The sequence below is a fragment of the Pan paniscus genome, chromosome 5 (genome assembly GCF_029289425.2).
Source record: "Pan paniscus chromosome 5, NHGRI_mPanPan1-v2.0_pri, whole genome shotgun sequence".
NCBI classification, from domain to species: domain Eukaryota; kingdom Metazoa; phylum Chordata; class Mammalia; order Primates; family Hominidae; genus Pan; species Pan paniscus.
In genome coordinates this window covers 84,271,836-84,293,624 of record NC_073254.2, presented here as the reverse complement: position 1 = coordinate 84,293,624, position 21,789 = coordinate 84,271,836, and the positions used below count along the sequence as shown (strand labels likewise).

The window sequence follows — 21,789 nt, the reverse complement described above, 5'->3', positions numbered from 1 at the left end:
GTTTATAGAAATCTCATAAAATGTGCCTTCCTATGTGTTATTTTTCTATTTATTAAAGCTAATTTCTTACAGATATCGTGCCTATTTTCTTACAGATATTGTGCCAAACTAATACGATTTTATATAAAATAACCATATTGAATTATTACTGTCACATGCTCTTTTGCCTCCTCATTTTCCTGTAGAAAATGTTCATTATTCATAGAGACCCAATTAGTCACCTCAGTTTTAGTCAGAAGACAGAAGCTTTGCCCTTTATTTATCTCACAAAGCAGGATCACAATAGTTCTGGTGCTTAACTATACCGATAATTTTTTAAGTAGCTTACTTTGCTAAAAGGATTAGATTATTTTTACTATATATATATATTTTACTATATATATATTTTTACTATATATTTCAATCACGCTAACCAAAATAGCTTACCTGCTAAGCATGCAGTCTGACGTAAACCCAAAAGTATCAATTATTCTACTTGCTGGTCCTTCAGAGTGAATTTGAATGTCATTTCTAATATAGTTTTCTAACATACAGTTGCATTGTTACTCTGGCTGAAATTTTACCTATACTCATATTTATCTAGTGAGAGACCCTACAGACTGACTAAAAACTGTGAAAACAAATTCAGAAATACATACGCTGAATCCTTAGCCTAAAGCCTTAAATTTCTACTCTTACCACCTGTCCTATCTTAGTCAATTGACAAACATCAACAACTTACAAAGAGATCCAGTGGAGCTTCCAAATCATATCTGTAGATGTTAAGTCTTGGAATTCTTTGTAGTTCTAAATGTTGATACTTGTGAGAATTAAATTTGATAAAATATTTTCTTTTAAAAACAATATACTGGCTTTGACATAGAACCTATTTTAAATAAAGCTATTAAAGTAACCCAGTCAAAGCTTCTAAAATGTTGCATAGTCAACTTTTGAATTTTCTGAGGTGGTTTTTAAAAGCAATGTTACAGCCTTTAATTTTTCATCTGCTACAGAACTTAAAACTACTAAAGACACGTTATTACAGTATTCAGACCTGATTTACAGAAACATACTCCACAATTAGGTTTAGAAAAACATAGATGCAAATTAGTTAAAAAATGATGTGCACTTCAAGTATCTCTTTGTACTGAATCACAATCACAAAGAAATAAACACATAATTCACTGTGTTTACCTGCCACTCTAGCCAAAGCTCTGATTTGGCTTACGTACAATAATAAAATACTAAGGGGAAATAAGATTTCATTTATTTAATAATAGTGAAATCTAGATTCTCCCCATGACATCTTTGTCAATGTTCAATGGGACAGCAGATATCATTACTAGTTCAATATATGACTAGAGGGTTTTAAAATGTTTCCAAACTTTCTTTCCCTAACCCCATAGCAGGAAAGAAATATCACTATATTTTATAAATTTATTAAATGAATTTATAAATAGCAAAAGAGTTTTTAAAATATTAAAGTTTGAAAACAATGCCCACTTTGCAGAAAATTATCTCTGGTGAAAACAAAGGAAGTTTGTCTAAAGTGAATAAATATACTATGGCCTCCTCAATAAATATTTATATTCTGAGATTTTTTTTCTATTTTACTTAGCCTACTTATACTCTCAGAAATAATAATATGTTTCTTACATTCTTAGAAATGTAAGTAGGCTAAGTAAAATATTCTACGTAGTAGAATGTTTAGAATTGTTCTACTAAATAAATTAGCTTCACTGATATTGAATAATTTTCAACAAGTTTCACTCTCAGTGCTTGCTAAAAGGAAAACTATTTACTTGTTTGAATTATGTTCTTCATAATTACTAAATTTTTCTGGGCATCAAATGCTCCCCTTGTATTTTTTCGTTTTTTTCTTCTCTATCTTGTTTTTCCTGTCTCATTCTTGAAAATATTCTCTCATATGCTCTATAAAGCCCATGCTATTTTTGCAAAATCAATTACTGATGGCTTTCTAGCTTTTAGTTTTAATCCTTCAGAAGGCCCAGAAGTTTCTGTCATGTATACAGGTTCAAGGACTTGCTTCAATATCCTTAAAAAACAATAACATCTTAAGGAAGTTTTAATGCAAAACAAATGGAAATAGCTTTGAATAAGATGTCTGTTTAATGTCATCTAAGCTGACTTTTTTGAACAGAAGAGTAAATAAGTGATATCCTTATTATTAAGAGACTCCCTTAAGGGCCAATGAGAGGCAGGAAAACATGAAACCACAGTGAGTATTAGAAAATAAATTGCAGTTTTGGACCTCCAAACACAATGTGTTTTTTATATTATGCTTATGACACATCTAGTTATTCTGAAAACCGGCCATGTGTTTTGGAGCAGAAGCATTTCCACTGACGATGGTAATTGCTTATGAGTAGCCATTGATACATGAACAGTGAACATGTACCTAAACCACTGTGCATTAATAAGACTTTCTTCACTTGCATATGAAGAGACCCCAATCAAGAAAGTTTAATGATATAAGCAGAGTTATTGGCTGATATGACCCAGAAAGCCAGAAATATCCTGGCTTCAGATACGGCTGGATCCAGGAGCTCCAATAGTATTTTTTGAACTGCTCATTCTTTCTTGCATAGGATTTCTCTCTTGAGACAAAGTAGCCACCAAAGTTATGTGATTGTAACTAAACAATCTAAGTCGAAAGAAGTAATATTTTGATAGCTCCAGAAGAAAATGTACAATAGGGCATTTCATTACCCCCAATTATACCTATGCCCATCTCTAACTAACTGCTATTGTCATGAACACTACATGAACAGGATTGTTCAGAAAAGAGAAACTGTTATTAAAGGAGAGACAACTTCTGAAAGAAAAAAAAGGGCCAAAAAGCTATAAAGCTTCACTCTTTTCCCTCTTCCCAATGGTTAATTCTTAGATTAACTCCTTTGGTGCATTTCTCTAATATATTTTTATAACTGGATTTGAAGTTAGATAGTCCCCTACCCACAATGTACATAGGATTTTTCCAACCCATTTTAGGAGGCCATCATCCCATAGGCACAATAAATACACAAACTAATTAAGTAATTATTTAAAAACAATAAAATCCATATTAGCTCTTACCTTCTCTACAAATACAATGCTGATTTGCGTCTACCAAAGCTAAGCATGTTGAGTTGTTTCTGCAAGGGTTATGAAGTAGGTCACAAGGGTTATAGCGTTGGTGGCAAAATTGTCCAGTATAAAGGGGTGGGCACAGACATACAAATTGTCCAGGGATGGTAGATTCATGACAAAGACCTCCATTCATGCATGGATCAGAGTCGCATTCATTTATTTCTTCACTACAGTTCTGTCCAGTCCATCCAGATGTACACTCACATCTGAAATAAAATATTAAAATTTTTAGAAGTGTGAACTCTTTTTCAAGTTTATTTTTTGTATTTTTAATTACTCCCTTGAACTAATAGTATGTGGTGCTTTTAAATTTATAACAGGACTAATAAATAATACATAGTTTTAAAATATTGTTTGCCTAATTTCCTGTGGCAATATAATATATATTACCATAAAACTTACCACATTGGCTGAAATAAGATTTTAAAAGCATTAACAAATTTCTAACATAGTTAGGCCTCTGAGACATGTCAGAGAACAACTATTGACCTAAATCACCAATTGAGCAAAATTTTCCTATGAATTATTTAATATAAGTTTTACAGATGAGATCACTATTTATAAGCCTTAAATGCTATTTAATTCAGCGTCCTTAGCAATATGTGAAATTCTTGTCATCACCAGAGTATATAACAAGGTGTTACTTTATGTTAAGCATCTGTTTTTGGCTTTGTGTGTGTGTTGAATCACTTGAAATGCATTTTTAAAAATATATTTTCTTTTTTAAAAATTTTAGATTCAGGGCTTACATGTGCAGGTTTGTAACACAGATACCTTGCATAATGCTGTAGTTTGGGCTTTTGTTGAACCCATTGCCCAAATAGTGAACACAGAACCCAATAAATAGATTTTCAACCCCTGCCTTTCTCCTTCCCTGCTCACTTTTGGAGTTCTCAGCCTCTATTGTTTCCATCTTTATGTCCATGTGTACCCATTGCTTAGCTTCCACTTGCAAGTGAGAAAATATGATATTAGATTTTCTGTTTCTGCATTAATTCACTAAGGATAATAGCCTCTAGCTGCATCCATATTGCTGCAAAGGACATGATTTAATTCTTTTCATGGTTTTGTAGGATTCCACAGTGTATATGCATCACATATTCTTTATCCAGTCCACCGTTGATAGACAGCTACGTTGGTTCCATGATTTTGCTCTTGTGAATAGCACTATGATAAACATATGAGTGAAGTTGTCTTTTTGGTAGAATGACTTCTTTTTATTTGGGTGGATGCTCATTAGTGGGATTTTTGGGTCAAATGGTAGTTCTATTTTTAGTTCTTTGAGAAATCTCCATAATGCTTTCTGTGGGCTGAACTAAATTCGTATTAATATTTGAATAATGTGGGATAATTGAAGGGAAAGCAAACAAATAAAAAATAAAGCATTTGGAAGTTATCTGTGTATCACAGGCTTCTAGCTCAGTCTAGTCCTCCATCCAGTATCTGTCATTATCTTCAAATACCACTTTGGCCAGTCATCATCCATGAAACGAGGCTAGTCTGCTGTGAAGAGAAAAATTCTAGCAGACAGGAGGGGGAAAGTGTTTTACACACAAAATTCTAGCAGACAGGAGGGGGAAAGGGTTTTACACACAAAGTGTCCATTTGAGGGAAATGGAAAGGTTATAGTGAAGCCTGCAGATAGAGAGTAAATGCAAATAGAGAGATAGAGAGGTAGTCCATCAGCTGGGTAAGTGGAAAACAATCACAAACTGTAGGTGTGTTCAAGGAGAGAACTTGTGTCAATTTGTGGGCAAGGTAGATTTCCAAATCTTGAGCAACTTTACTATTATGCAAGTTATGAATCATGAAACAAGCACAGGAAACATTAGAACAATTATTTTCAAAAAGTGTATTTACTGATAGATTAGATTTTTAAGATAACTTGAAAAAAAGTCATAGTGCTGAAATAATGTAACTTACTTTATGATACAGAATATCTTACTAAAAGGAGGGGAGCAAAGAGGAAGGAAAGAAGGAAGAAACAAAGAAAAGAGTCACCTAATTTGCAGTTTCAAAGCCCCAGATGTATCAAGGCCCTTTATAATTATAAATACATAGGATACCAATATATTGGAGGAGATAATTGAACAAATGACTTGCAACAACATCTATAATTGAATTCTAAATCGATATAGTTACCATTAAAATAAAAACCAAAATGAATAATTGGCAAAATGGTATTAGACATAATTGACTAATAAAGTGTTTACTAGTTCAATAAGTTTAAATCCAATGCATTGTAAGCCAGTGGATTTCACAGCTGTCTAAATTTTTTTTTAATTGGCTGTGGGTAGAAAGTAATTGCTATCATGATAATTGCACATTTCTTTGTGAAGTATGCTAGCACAAGACAAAATTTATGACTGAAACAATTCATACCTTTACAATATAAAAAATATATGCCTAAGGGTATGTTATTTACTTAATATTTTATTTTCTTCTCAAAATCAAAATGCTCTAATTATTTTGGTGACTTTCCATCCTAGTTTGCCTGGAGAGACTTGGTTCAGTTTGTTGTTCTGATATAATTTTCAGGGCATCCTTTTACTTATAAAAGTTTCTAAGGTGCTTTTTTAAAAAATCTTTATCTCCTATATCCCATTACTGAAATTGAGTATCTAAAAAAACAAAACAGAACAAACAACTATACACTTACCTATTTACTAATCCTACAAATTATTTCACTTTGCTCTAAAATTTGCTTGCCACACACTTTAGGAACTCATCATATATACTATCTTGTGTTAAAATCATTTGCATGGTTTGCCTCCACCATTAAACTTCTGGTTCCTGAATGTCTAAGAATGATCTGAATCTCCACATTATCATGTCAACACAATAAATGTTGACAATACTATAAGAATTGATATAAGGTCCTCAGTGTTGAAACAGATCAACTTATCTGCACTCTTTCATTTAGGAAGTTGAGGATCAGAGAGTTTAATGAAATTGGTAATCTCAGAGAATTGTTGTAAAGATTACATGATATGATGAATAAAAAGTATATATAGTGCCTGGAATCTGCATTGCCTGGCCACCTACACTGTTTACTAGATGCTGTCACAGAAGTTTTAAGAATACATTTTCTGACCTATGAGCCTAAATACAATGTGTATCTCAACAATGAATATTTCTTTAGCTTTTAGTAGTACTTCTTTTTAATTTTTGATCATCACATCACATTTTACAACTGTCAAATATATTATCCAATTTGATACTTTCAATAAAGCTTTGAAATATGTAGAAGAGATATTCTTTTTCTCACTTTACAGATGAGACAGGTGGAAGTTCAAAGGATAACAGTGATGTATCCTAAGTCATGTGGTTAAGCAAATGGAACTTAGAATCCAGATCTCCTCCTCTCAAGTTCCTGTTTTTCTTTTCTTTTCTTTTTTTATACATGTTTTAAATCTAGTATCATTTCTTTAAACATTTTGTGAAATAATGTTAAAACTGGGTATTACCCAGTCTTAAGAGAACAACTTCAGTGTATTTATTTTGCTTGAAATAACATCACTGTAAATATAACTATTCAGTCATATAATGGGACTCAGTTAATATACTATGGCAATTTTAAGAGGAAAAAAGCTAGAGAATTAATATTTTCTAAAATCATTGTTACTACCACATCATGATCACAGGTCCTGAGGGTATTGCACAAGTATTTATGTTTTTCTCTTTATTGTATTCTGAGTACATAATTTCAACTTGGTTAATTTAAAAGAGTTTCCTAAGAAAAACCGACAATTCTTGCCTATTTGGCATATGTGCTGAAGGTTTGTTTTATCTTCTCACATAACAGGTGGCCTAAGACCTCATGTGGTGTCATTCCAAGGATCAAATCCTCAGGAAAGAATGTGGCTGTATGTCAAGAGGACTGATGATGCCAAGGCTGAGTCCTATGGAGATAACATGGATGTTTTATAGAAAATAAAGTTCCGAGGAACAAAGTCACTACTAGTGACTAACAATCATACCAGCAGGTTTACATATTTGAATCTGCTTCCGCACATGTCAGAGAAGCTAGTGTTTGATGGGTGGGAAAAGGAAAACATATTTGATGCGAGGGCTTCAATCAGATTCTAAGTTTGCACCATGAAATAATTTCAGGATTTAGTGGAACCAGGCAGATATTTTCAAACTCACAGCTAGAAGCAGAGTCTTTATGGATTAAAAAAAAAATGCAAAGCACATACTGTGTGACTTTTTGAGTGTACAATTTCTGGTAGTAAACACTTGAAAACAAGTAAGTGCGTGTCTAAAGATAGGTTAATACATTCTAATTTGCTCTTTTCCCTAGTGTGAGAAAATCTAAATTCATTGGTGTAAAATACATTGAACACTTCCAAGGACAACTTTTCAAATCTTAAATGCTGATTTAAAGTACTAAAGCTGATAATAGAAAATAAAGTAGTTATCATCGTTAAAAAGTGGAAGAAATTCTACTCATTAGGGTGCGTTGGCTCACGCCTGTAATCCCAGCACTTTGGGAGTCCGAGGCGGGTGGATCACGAGGTCAGGAAATCAAGATCATCCTGGTCAATATGGTGAAACCCTGTCTCTATTAAAAATACAAAAATTACCCAGGCGTGGCAGCACGCGCCTGTAGCCCCAGCTACTCGGGAGGCTGAAGCAGGAGAATTGCTTGAACCTGGGTGGCGGAGGCTGCAGTGAGCAGAGATCGTGCCACTGCATTCCAGCCTGGGTGACAGAGCGAGACTTAGTCTCAAAAAAAAAAAAAAAAACAAAATTCACTAGCTTCAAAAATCTTAATAAATGTCAATTTCTAATGACTAAGCATTCTATATGTTTACCTTACCGTAAACATTTATTTGTAATGACAAAGGATCGTTCAGCAATATGTATCTGTGTTTGGCCCTTTGGGAGGCCAAGGCGGGAGGATCACTTGATCTAGCAGTCCGAGACCAGTCTGGGAAACATAGGAAGAGACCCTATCTCTACAAAAAAAAAAAAAGGTTGTCATGGTGCTGTATGCCTGTAGTCCCAGATACTCAGGGGGCTGAGGGGCTGAGGTTTGAGGGACGCTTGAGCCCAGGAGTTTGAGGCTGCAGTGAGCTGTGAGCACACCATTGTACTCCAGCCTGGGCAACAGAATAAGACCAGGTCTCCTCCCCAACAACCCTCAAAAAAAGAGAGAGAGAAATATAGAACAAGTCCACCAAATTCTGAATAGATTACTGAAGAGTAAGTACATTTTAATTAAAAAATGATTTAGGTGGTATAAACATTTGTATCAAGAACCCGAATTTCTATAATTTTGATTAGCTCGATGAGGCTTAAAAATGTGTGCCCTTAGTCCTATTATCATATCTTCTTGCTTCTGTATTACTGTACTCAGGACTATTTGAATGATATTTTCTATGTAGTTTAAAATATTTTGAACTTTAATGGTAAAAGATATGCATATGAATGTGTGTGTGCATGTATTATTCTGAGTGTCACTCTACAGACAATGGTTTATCTTTCTTTAGCAGAAAATCTTTCTCTAGGTGTAGTAAGCTAGTGTTCTGATTAGAAAGCCCACATTCTAAAGATAGTTACTGCAAATACTTCAGTTATCTTTATCTCTGATCAACACTCAATATTTTGCAAATGCAAAATATTAATTTACAAATTGGATTTCATTAGTGAAATTATTATTAAAGATATATAGACTTAGTAAATATTTTACAGCCATTCTTAGTTCCTTCTTGACCAGGATGTAGTGAGCCCTATAGTCATTAGCCATAGGAATGGCACCTTAGGTTTGATAATTTAATTATCCTTTACCTCTCCCTTCATTCAGAGATTTCCCATTCTTTTGACTCTGAAAGATGTTAAGATAACCCAACGACTTAAATATTGTCAACAGTGACCTACTGTGAAACTTTTGTGCAAGCAATTTCTGAGACCACCAAAAGATAGAGAACAGAGACCTCATTGATGCAATAAATGTGTGCATGATAGCATAATTTGGCCTATGGCTTGTTTTTGATAACCAAGTGGTAAATTAGTGAGGAAGGAAGCAACTCATACTATTTCTAGCTATTCATAGTGATAGAGACACACCAAGTAGAAATAATAATATTATCTATGTTCAAACAGATTTTAGTCAATTTCCAAATCCTTAAGTACATTTCTATTCATTTTGTCAGATGAGTGAAGTAGGAGTCTTTTGTATATCAAAAGTTCACTGAATAATTAATAACATACAGCACATATATAAAATGCTGACCAACAGCAAAATATTTCTTTAGAAAATAAACTCTTTTAAGTTGTAATATATAATATAGAATTACAATATATTATGTTGTACTTTTTTATTAGGTAAAACACACATGAATACACTGCCTACTTTTAAGCAATAGGGGTTAATATTTCCTGTTAGAGATTAGAAAGCAATGGTTATCAACTGGATTTTATAAAACCTTACATCTATAACTTCTCAACAAATTTTATCTTTTATGATTATCACTATTACATATTTTTAATAAACACACACTTCTCACACTATTTGAAAATAAGTTCTATATCATTTGGGTTTAAGATAAAAGTAGCCCAAATTTTAGTGAGATTTTAATATAAGGCTCTCAATATGTATTCATGTAATTTATGAAGGAATTTTTATTTCCTCTTTAATTTGGAAATAATCACTTTTTACCATTTCTCTGACTTTCTTCCCTTCAAAAGTTTTCATACAATATTCTTTATGATTAAATGGATATTCAGCATTCCTTATTCCTTAAAGGAAAATCTTTCAACTTTTATAAATGATTTTATTTAATTATTAGACTTTTTAGCTTTATGTTATTACTATAATGTGTCAATTTAAAATGTCATATGTTAAATTACATTTTTCTTTCCTGTGCACTGAGATAATCCATATATTCTAATTTTAGTCAATGTTTGTTGATAAAATATCTTTTGTTTGTTAAGGTGAATATTTGGGAAATTTCCTGTCACAGTGGCAGCACCAGCAAGCAATTCATCAAAGTATGAGCTATATTCTTTGCTCTTTAGCAGATGCAAAATAACATAAAATATGTCTTTTTGCCTAAAAAGCAAAAGTATGGAAAGTTTCTATTAATAACAATTGAGTTCATTGAAATGAATTCTATATAGGCTGGGTGCAGTTGCTCACGCCTGTAATCCCAGCACATTGCGAGGCCAAGGCAGGCAGATCACTTGAGGTCAGGTGTTCAAGACCAGCCTGGTCAACATGGTGAAATCCCCGTCTCTACTAAAAATACAAAAGTTAGCTAGGGGTGGTGGCATACACCTGTAATCCCAGCTACTCAGGAGGCTAAGGCACAAGATTCACTTGAACCTGGGAGGTGGAGGTTGCAGTGTACTGAGATCACACCATTGTACTCCTGCAGGATGACAGAGTGAGAATCCATCTCAAAAAAATAAAAAGAAACTAATTTTATACAAAACAATTTACCCTTATGCCTAAGGGTAATAAATAAATGCTATTAAATTATATCATCATAATATTAAAACTGCAAAATTGAAGCACAGAAAATTCATGTAGTCTTTTTTGGATACCGTAAATATTTGCTAAATATGTATTAAATGATCTGCATCCTAGGAGTTTGAAATACTTTAGCGAACAGAATTGACAAAATATTCCTGCTTGAATGCTTGTCTGAAAATTACTATAATGTCCATATAGGAAGATCATAGTATTGACCATAAATGATCATAAAAATATAATAAAATAGCTATTGTTTATAGGCCTTTTTGTCCAATATATTATATATGTTATTACAATGTAAATATATATATTTTTTATTTTTTACATATAGGAAAGTAAATGCATTGATATATTTGTAAATGTGCTGATTAACTTGTCACTAATTGAAGAATCATATAAATGAAGATCATTCAGACTTTTCGTTCTTCATTATAAACGAGGAAAGCAAAATGAAAAAATAAAAGAAAAACCCAAAAAGGCAAATTTTCTAACTCATGGGTACCCCCATGAGTTTTATACTTTTTGTATAGCATCATCCCTAACTTTTTTCCTTTATTTTATAGAGGTTATCAGATTTATTACAAAGTATACTGACCATTCAATTGGTTTTATATGCTCCTTGATTGCTTGCTTTTTTATAGTTTATAAGCAGAAATATTTTGGATACATATATTAAGATATAGCTACCTACAAACTATTACTGAAAACAGAATATATTTTATATATTAGAGATATATAGATTGTGAAGCAGTTTATGGCTTGAAATTTGTTACTGAAAGTTCTGTCTTTTTTAAAAGGCAGCGACTTTAAGAAGTTTTTGGTTGCCTAATAGCTGCTGAACATTGTGAGTGTGGGTGTGTGTGTGTGTGCCTGTGTATTTTGAAGTCTATTCAAAATGCTTGTCCATTTTACTGGGTTGAGAAATGGGTATAAAGGGTACAGGGAATTTAATTTAATCTGGTTAACTGAAAGTTACTCCATGCCTTTGAGTTGGAGAAAAGACAAGTTGATTTCTTATGAGTGAATTATTTCTTATTAAACATACGTTTTTCTGAGTTGTTGCTTTATTATTTATATAGATAGGTATCAAGATATGAGAAAAAAGATTCATTTGTCCTATATGCTAAAGGATAGATTATTTTTAGCTATGAGAAAAGAGAGCCTAAATTGGTTTGTTAGTATGTTTTGTCAAAATCTAGCAAGAAATTGGTGTTGGGGGGGTATTGTTTAACTTGTTAAATGTTTAAGCTTGTTAATTATTTGGCAGTCCTGATGCTTTAATTTAAGGATTGAAATATGTCATATTCTATTAAAATTACCATGGCTTAGAATTAATAACTGTTGACAAGAGAGATGTAGGGTATAAAGCCAAATATCTGCTTCTCTTTATGTGAGGACGAAAACAAGTTATGTGGTCACTCTGCTGATAAAAGATATGGCCACCTTCAAGGGGCTTTAGGGGAAAATCTGTTCCATTTCCTTTTCTAGCTTCTAGAACTGCTTTCTTATCATCCTTGGTTTATGCCCACCTTTTCCTTCATCTGCAAAGACAACAGTGTAACATGGTTGCTTCAATCCTCACATAGCCTTTTTCTTCTATCTTCAAATCTCTTTCTGCCTCCCTCTGATAAGGATACTCCTGATTACATTTAGGACACACACAGATAATCCAGGATAATGTCCTCAATATCCTTAATTTAATTGCATCTGCAAAATCCCTATTACCATATAAAGTAACTTTCACAAGTTTCACAGGTTCCAGGAATTGGAACCTCATCTCTTTAGTGGCCATTAAGTCTACCCTTTGATCATCTGGCTACTCTCTGGCATTCTATATACAAAGGTAGCCCTCCAGTTAGCACATCAAAAAGCCATGGATTTCAAATTAAATTCCATTGCATTCTTACATTATATTCTACTAATTACATGAAATTATTTTTTCTTTGAAGTTTCTTTCTAATCAACTACCACTACCTTATTACTGGGATATTTTGTCTTTAGCTTCAATTATGGCATCCATTTTCCATGTAATCTGCCTGTCTCTAACCATACTCAGTCCTACTTCATAGCAGCCAGAATTACTTTTCTAAAAATTAAACACAGCTATGTTACTCAGCTCCTTAGAAAGACTCTGCTTATTTCTACCATTCATGGGACAAAATCTAAACTTACACTTTGGAATAAGCTCTTCACTGTAGTCTGAGATGAAAACTCCATTTTTTTTTTTTTTAAGACAGAGTCTCACTCTGTCCCCCAAGCTGGAGTGCAGTGGCATGATCTTGGCTCACTTCAACCTCTGCCTCCCGGGTTCAAGTGATTCTCCTGTCTCGGCCTCCCGAGTAACTGGAATTAGAGCAACCACACCTGGCTAATTTTTGTATTTTTAGTAGAGATGGGGTTTCGCCATGTTGGTCAGGCTGGTCTCGAAGTCCCGACCTCAGGTGACCAACCTGCCTCGGCCTCCCAAAGTGCTAGGATTACAGGCGTGAGCCACAGTGCCCGGCCTCCATTGTCTTTCTTTTTTTGTTTTGTTTTGTTTGTTATTTAGTTTTTATTTCATAATTATAAACTTAACTCTGCAATCCAGCTAGGCATGGACGGAAACAAGGAAAACATGGAACCCAAAGGAAACTGCAGTGAGAGCACAAAGATTATAGGATACTGTGAAAAAATGGGGTGAAGGCGTGCTCTATTGAGCTACAGACAGAATGGTCTGGTGGTTAAGATAAAAACACAAGTCAAACTTATTAGAGTTATCCACAGTCAGCAATGGTGGTCTTGGTCTTGCCATTGGACCCAAAGCACTCCATGGCCTCCACAATATTCATGCCTTCTTTCACCTTGCCAAAGACCACATGCCTGCCATCCAACCACTCAGTCTTGGCAGTGCAGATGAAAAACTGGGAACTGTTTGTGATGGGTCCAGCATTTGCCATGGACAAGATGCCAGGACCTGTATGCTTTAGGATGAAGTTATTAAATTTCATTATTAAATTTCTCCCCGTAGATGGACTTGCCACCAGTGCCATTATGGCGTGTGAAGTCACCACCCTGACACATAAACCCTGGAATAATTCTGTGAAAGAAGGGAACACTTATAATCCAATCCTTTCTCTCCAGTGGTCAGAGCATGAGTTTTCTGCTGTCTTTGGAAACTTTTCTGCAAACTGCTTGAAGGAGACACAGCCCAAGGGCTCGCCGTCAACCACGATGTTGAAGAACACGGTGGGGTTCACCATGGTTGATAGTACAGGGCTCCGGCAGTGGTGTCTGCAAAGCCAGTGTTGTAGGTTTTAAATGAGCATCAGCACCCTGGCCTAGGGTGTTGTTAAGTGTGCCACTTCTCTTGTCCTCACATTCATTTGTCATGTATGGGGATTAGACTAAATGATCACAAAGGCTTATTTGAGTTTATTATTCTGTAATTTCCATGTGACTTATTAATTAGCCTTATTATATTTAATACAATTGTAGTCATTATGAGTGCAGAAGAGAGGATCAGACAGATGTTATTCCGTGAATATAACTTTAACACACTATTGGTGCAGAAAATTCAAAATTATAAGAATCTGAATATTGCTTTTTCAAGTGACTACTCCAAAAATAGTTGGCCAGTGCCCTAACCTGTCACTATCTGAACAAATGGAAGAGAATCCATGTTAGAAAAAAACTACAAGTGCTTCATCAATACTAGAAAACAGAGTAAACCTAAAAAGGAAAAGTAGAGGTGAAAGCTCCATCTGGTGGTTAACATCTACATTTCCAAGAAATTGACATTATACTTCACTGACTGTAGTACTGGAACCTCAGTTTAGAAATACCGCACCTGAGCCTCCATTGTCTTTCTTATCACCCACATCATTCCATTCAGTACACCATATGCTCCCACTACACTGAGGATTAACACTACTTTACAAATCTGTACTATAAAATTAACTCCAGTATTTTGCTTGGAAATCTCCCGTTTATCATTCAGGAAGGCAGGTGCTAAATTTCATAACGATTTTTCTTCCTTCTGCAATGTATAAAAATGGCTGCTCCATCTTTTGGGTTTTCACAACTCAGTCTTATTTCTTTTATAATATTTGTTGTATGGTGTTAATTTTTTAAAATAACCACTCTATCCCCTCAACATGAATTTGGGCATGTGAAAAGTACTGTGCCCAGTTCATCTTTGTATTCCCAAAGCCTAGAACTCGGCAGAAAGAAGACATTGGACAAATGTGATTAGTTAAATGAATGAGGCCTTCAGAGGCAAGTGAAATGAACTAGTGCCCACAATACAACATAAAAGACAAATTTGTACCCTCTTTTCAAGATTACAGCCATATATAACACTAGAGTCCTCTCAAGAAATAATCTTTGATTAAACAGGAAATTAACTTTGATTTTTAAAATAAATATGGGTATTTATTATTACTTACAGAAACAGTAAATAAAGGTATATAAAACACATCTGTTAACACTTGACCCAAGATTTTTTTTTATGGGAAGTTTAAAATTACTCAGTGATGCAATTGTTCTATAAATTTTCCACTGCCTTGAAAACTATGGCAATTTTATATTTTCAAAACTTGTTTAAAAAATAATTTTGCTGATCAAATGTGTTTTATTCTTTCAAAATATATTTATATGAGTTTCTTCACTTACAAATTAAATTTTAAAATGTTTGCAATTTTTCTGATCTAAAACCTTTGTATATTCACTCAAAAATACTTCTCTCCAATCGATCTCTTTCTCCTTTTGAATTGTTACCTGAGAGGGTCTGATTGCTTTATATAGATGCTCGAAGCAGTATTATTTTTTTCAGAAAATAAAACAATCACATTACCTAGGACCCTCAATTTGGCTTCCAAAATTCTGCTTGTCAAAAGCTGGATTGCCTACTCCATGTTTATTTTCTTTACTAGTCAATAACCCCATTGGCTGTTGTTGTGGTTGCCATGGTGTGCCCCCAGATCTGTCTTCATAGCTGAGGCTCTCTTAGCCCCAGCTTCCCAGACTGTTGGCAGTTGAAAACTCATAGCTGAGTCTTTGCCTAGGACTTGTCCTTACCTGAAAGGAGATGCTTTGCTCTTCTTCCAACCCCAGACCACATCCAATCATTGCTTTATATGAAGGTACAAAGACCAAGCTCTTTTCCCTCAATTCAAGATATCTCTAATGAGGTACCCCAGCTCAAGCACTTTCTGTGGGATTGCCCAAGATCTCTGTTATAACCATATTGCTGTTCAAATTGTCTATTTCTCTTTCCTTCACTCTCTCACAGACATTGTTTTCTGAGTATTTCACAATCAACTCTTTGCGTGAAAAAAAAAAAAAAAATCTCATTTCCTAAAACTTTTCCTGGGGAATCTCCCCTAAAAGAGTTGAAGACCGGCATGGCCTAGGACATGGACTGTAAAATGATGCTTTGAATCTAAATTGTCAGCTGAAAGAAAAAAGTCTCTGTCAGTGGTTGCAGGTGGAGTGTGAATGGCCCATAGCATGCTGTAGTAGTGCAACTGTTAAAACTTGCTACTAGCTGGGGACTGGAGCAGGATACTAGAGAATGTCTTTGCAAATGCAGTATCGCACACATTTGTGAGGAACAGTGGGAGTGGAAATCACAATAATGTAATCAGATGGCTCTTGCTGGGTATCATTGAGGCATTGAAAAAGGCAAAGATTAAGGGTGAATAATCACCATTTTAAAGAATGAAACTTAGGGGGTCACTTTGGAAGCATTTAGACTCCATTCTTGGCAGCCACATATCTGTAAAAAATGAGGGCCAGGTCCAGGACTTACTTCTAAGGACAGTAGAGCCCAAATTCCCTGGAACCCACTAGGACTGTAGAAGAAGCCACTTCTTTTGCTTGAAGATGGTGCAGACATCTCTGCATTCCAAGATAATAACATGAAACTGCTCTCCCTAGGATTTAATCTCACATAGCTAGTGATGTTAAGATTATATGATAAGCCTTCCAAGCAAAGTCTTCCTTCACACAGAGGTTACTGGCCTATCTCCACAAATACAAAGGCAGTAAAAGGTCTAAACAATTGTACCAACTGTGAAGTCTCAAAGGCCTAGTAGAATTTCACCTTGGTACTCTTCAGTTTGTGACCCCAGATGTTACCTAAACTTTCCAATCTCATACTACGTAAAATTGCTTTAGATTGTCATACCAATGATTATAAAATATGTGGCTTTAATACAGTAGCTATTTCTATAATAAGAATGTAATACAGTTGTTCCATGAACAACACAGGTTTGAAATGGACACATACATTTATAAGCAGATTTTTTTCAATAAGTATTGTTGGAAAATTTGGGGTAGATTTGTGACAATGTAAAAACCTCAAATATGAATTGCCAAGCCTAGAAATACAAAAAAAAAAGTTGTGAAAAAGTTAGAAATGTAATGAATGCATAAAGTGTATATGTAGATACTAGTTTATCGTATTATTCACTACCATAAAATATACACAAATCCACTGTGAAAAGTTAAAATTTATCAAAGACTAAGCAAACAAACACAGATCATACATAGTGCTCATACATCCCGAGTAGCTGGGATTACAGGCATTGGGCCCCTATGCCTGGCTAATTTTTATATTTTTAGTAGAGATGGGGTTTCGTCATGTTGACCAGGCTGGTCTGGAACCCTTGACCTCAGGTACTCTGCTCACCTTGGCCTCCCAAAGTGCTAGAATTACAGGCGTGAACCACTGTGCCTGGCCACTGCAATAATTTTATAACCACCTCCTGTAGCTATTGCAGTGATCCCAAGTGTTATGAGTATCCACTTAAAACATCATGTGATGCTAATCATCTCCAAGTGAGCAGTTATCTCTCCAGCAAATTGTGCATCACAGTAAAAAGTGATTTTTCAAAGTTCTTATAGATTTTTCTTTCTGTTTAGTACAATACGTAAACCTTGAATAACACCACTGAACCCATATGAAGTGCCACTAGTGATGGTGCAAGTGCTCCCAAAGAGAAGAGAAAAGTCATGACATTACAAGAAAAAGTTAAACTGCTTGATATGTACCATAGAATGAGGTCTGCAGTTGCTGCCATTTTGAGATAAATGAATTCAGACTAAGAACCATTGTGATAAAGAAAAGAAAATTTGTGACACCATCACTGCAGCTACATCAGCAGATGTGAAAACTGCACTTCTTTTTGTGAAATATATTTATTTTTAATCTCATATTTAAAATGCAGCTTTTATGGAGGTTCAGGATTGTTCTAAGGAAGGCATAACTATAGACTCTGATATAATGCAAGAAAAAGCAAAATCATTATATGATAACTTAGAGCAAAATGAAGGTGAAGGATTTCAAGCTGGAAAATTTAATGCCAGCAAAGGATGGCTTGATAATTTTAGGAAGAGTTTTGGCTTAATAAATTTCAAGATAACAGGAGAAGCAGCTTCTGCTGCCCAAGAGGCAGCAGCAGAGTTCCCAGATGTCAATAAGAAAATCACTGAGGAAAAATGATATTTGCCTGAACAAATGCAGATGAAAGTGTCCTATTCTAGAAAAAAAAAAAAGCCACAAAGGACATTCATTAGCATGGATGAAAAGTGAGCATCAGGACTTAAGGCGGTAGAGATAGGCTAACTCTACTGTTTTATACAAACACACTTGGGTTTATTATGATCAGGGCTGCTCTTATCTATAAAGCTGCTACACACTAAGTTTGAAGGGAAAAAAAAATAAACAGCTTCCAGTTTTTTGGTTGTAAAACATGAAGGCCTGGACAATGAGAACCCTTTTTCTGACTTGGTTCCATTGATGCTTTGTTTCTGAAATCAGGAAATACTTAGCAAGTAAGGGACTACTTTTAAAAATTCTTTTGATAGTGGACATGCCCCTAGCCACTGACAACCCCTTGAGTTCAACAGTGAAGGTGTCAAAGTGCTCTATTTGTCCCTAAGCACGTGTCTAATTCAGCTTCTACATAGGGGATCATAAGAATATTTAAGGTTAATTACACACAGTACTCTCTAGAAAGGATTGTCAGTGCTGGAAGAGAATCCCGATAGAGAGAACATCATGAAATTGTGGAAGAATTATAACATTGGAGATGCCTTTGTTGTTACAGAAAAGTAATGAAAGCCATCAAGCATAATTAAGTAAGTTCTTGATGAAGAAAACTGTATCCAAATGTTATACAAAACTTCCCAGATTTATGATGATGCCAATCCAGGAAATCATGAAAGAGATTGTGGATATGGCAAAAAAAAAAAAAAAAGAATAAAGAAAAAACATGGTCAGGGGGTAAAGCGTTTCTAGCAATGTATCTTGGAGAAATTCAAGAGCTAACACACACCACACCAAACAAATTAGCAGAAGACCACCTGATGATGATTTCTTATGAACCAGTGCCAGAAGATGAGAAAGAAGACGTGGAAGAAGACATAGAAAAAGCATTGCCAGAAAACATTTTGACATTAGGCAATCTGGCAGAAGAGTTCTGATTGCTCAACGTTGGTTTTGATTTCTTTTAGGACATAGACTCTTCTATAATACAGCTACTGAAACTAAAGCAAATGGCAGGAGAAGGATTGGTACTGTACAGAAACATTCCTATAGAAATGAAAAAGAAAACAGTTATGACAAAAGTTACGATGTATTTTCATGAAGTTACAGAATGTGTCTGTCTCTCCTGCCTCTCCTTCCACCTCTTCCACCTCTGCCACTCCTGAGACAGCAAAGCCAATCCCTCCTGTTCCTCCTCTTCCTCACTCTAGCCAATCCCTCCTCTTCCTCACTCTGCTCAATGTGAAGACAATAAGGACCTTAAAGATGACTCAATTCTCCTTAATGAATAGTACATATATTTTCTCTTCCTTATGATTTTCTTATAACATTATTTTCTCTAGCTTACTTTATTGTAAGAATAGAGTAATGCATATAATATAGAAAACGTGTTAGTAGACTACATTACTGGTAAGTCTTCCAGTCAACAGTCGGCTATTAGTAATCGTTTGAGGAGTCAAAAGTTTTACATAGATTTTGACCATTTCAGGGGTTGGTGCCCCCAACACCCACATTGTTCAAATGCAATTTAACATGTTACCTACCAATAAATATTAATACTAGGCATTATAGGTCTTATCTCTAGGTATGTTCTTTAGAGGAAAAAGCCTACTTTCCCAATTCACCTCTAATGTATATGAATCCAAATTAAATTAATAACTGATTGAGAAGAATCACAGGTAGAAAAATCTGCAGGCATTTTAATTTTTCAATATCTCCACTATATCAGGTATCATTTTAAAATATAATTTATAATAAATATGGATCTGACTTCACTATTATTTTGTACTATATGATTTATAGCCATATATACTGAAAGGACTAGAAATACTGTTATTTTTATAGGAGCATAATTAAGTAAAATTTCCCAATATTCTTTGACAAAATAATATACCTAGGAGAATCTCAGCCTTTCAGAAAACAAATCTATAGGAAAGACATCTTGTTCATTCACTTAACAGATACTTACTGACTACCCTTCTATGTACTAGGCACTAGCCACTGGGCAAATAATCAATAAGCTATATCACATCATTACTCTTATGTTATAAGTAAGACAGAGATGTCTTCCTTATGTATGTGTATATAAAATCATCATAGTCTGTGCTGTGAAGAAAAGGGAGTGTTACAACATACATCTAACAAGAACACATAATTTAGCTTGGTGGGTTATGTGATTTTTTTATCACACTTTGTGGTGAAAATAGTTTACTTTCTTCTGTCTCTAAGAGTCCCAAAGGAAGGGATTGTGTATTGTTTACCATTCTATATTCATTTTAGAGCACAGCATTGGGAAACTTGATTATTTTTGAATGAGTGCATAAACTAATCTAGAAAAACAAACTGAGAGCACATAAAGTCAGTGATTCATGGAGCATTTATTAACTGAAGATAGTGCTAAGTCTTTCCTAAGTCTTGAAGACTCAAAGTGTAAACTGCAGTATAATTGTGGAAACCAAATAATGGAAAATTATTCTTTGGAAATATTACCTGCATTTTTTGTAAAGCAGGCATTATTTCTCATTTTTAAAATGGGCTTTATTATAATTTCCAAGTCAAAATGGTGAAATTCCTTTCTGTTTTAGATAAACATAGATAAGTCAAATTAAAATATGAGACAAAATATACAGAAAGATAATTCATTTTTTCCCTCAAAAGCAAAGGAAGTTTTAAATAAATAAATTTAGAAAACATTCATTGAGAAAGAGAATATACACAGCAGCATGAAAAAGCATTTCACATTGGATTCCATCATTAAATTACATTTATGAGCTTCTAAGAATTCACAGATTATAAGCACATTATCAAAGTAATTTCTTAAAAGCATTTGCTTATATATTTATAAATTGCCTTAAGGAACAACCAGAGACATCTATTCAAAAATTGTATGTACAGCATAAAGCACTAAGCAAAAGAAATAGATTCTGGCCAAGTTAACCAAAATAAAGAAAAGTATGAAAGGGGATATAATTTATTTGAAGACTATTGGGTTAACTTACAATAAAATACGTGAAAAGAAAAGCCTTCTCATGTAAAATCCAAGGTACTTCTTGTGATTCAAACGGTCATTTTTGGCAGCTTGATCTGAATCACCGGAGGTGCTTGTTAAAAATGATGGATTCTTGAGTTCCAGCTCATAATTACTGAATCAGACTATCTAGTGATGGCCTCCAGGAATCTGCATTTTAACCCCATCAGGAAGGATAATTAAGCCTTTTAATATTTGTTCTTAGAGTGACTCTGCTCCAAAGTTTCCAAATACAATGTTTTTCTACAAATGTCAAAAATTTTGGGGAGATTAAACTACATTTTCCACTCCAAATTGCAGAACCGTCTCTATCTTCATGTCCTTATAGGATACATATTATATTATACTGTCAATGGTATTATTTGTGTGGATACTTCTCTCTTAAGTTTTCCATAATTTATGAGCTTATTTAGACTAGCATCTTGATAGTCTGTGTATACTGCACAGGACAAAGAACAAGGACTTTTCACGTTTATGTGCTTAAATGTTACTTGAATTGAATGACATTGATAACATACAAGAGTAATGACAGTTTTATGGGTAAGAATATTACATTGAATGGACTTCTTGGTGTGTGCACAAATTTAAAATTGTAAAACTTATTCTGAGTCTTATTAGTTCATT

General features: G+C 34.3%; 1 protein-coding gene across 1 annotated transcript in view; it reads right to left on the bottom strand.

Annotated features, from left to right (window-relative positions):
* The window catches only part of LOC117978454 (protein eyes shut homolog), a 208,829-nt gene that overhangs the window by 107,034 nt on the left and 80,006 nt on the right, over positions 1 to 21,789 (bottom strand). The window contains exon 3 of the mRNA XM_055113767.2: positions 3,076 to 3,335. Coding sequence (XP_054969742.1) covers positions 3,076 to 3,335 — 260 coding nt within the window. The remainder of the gene's footprint in view (positions 1 to 3,075; positions 3,336 to 21,789) is intronic.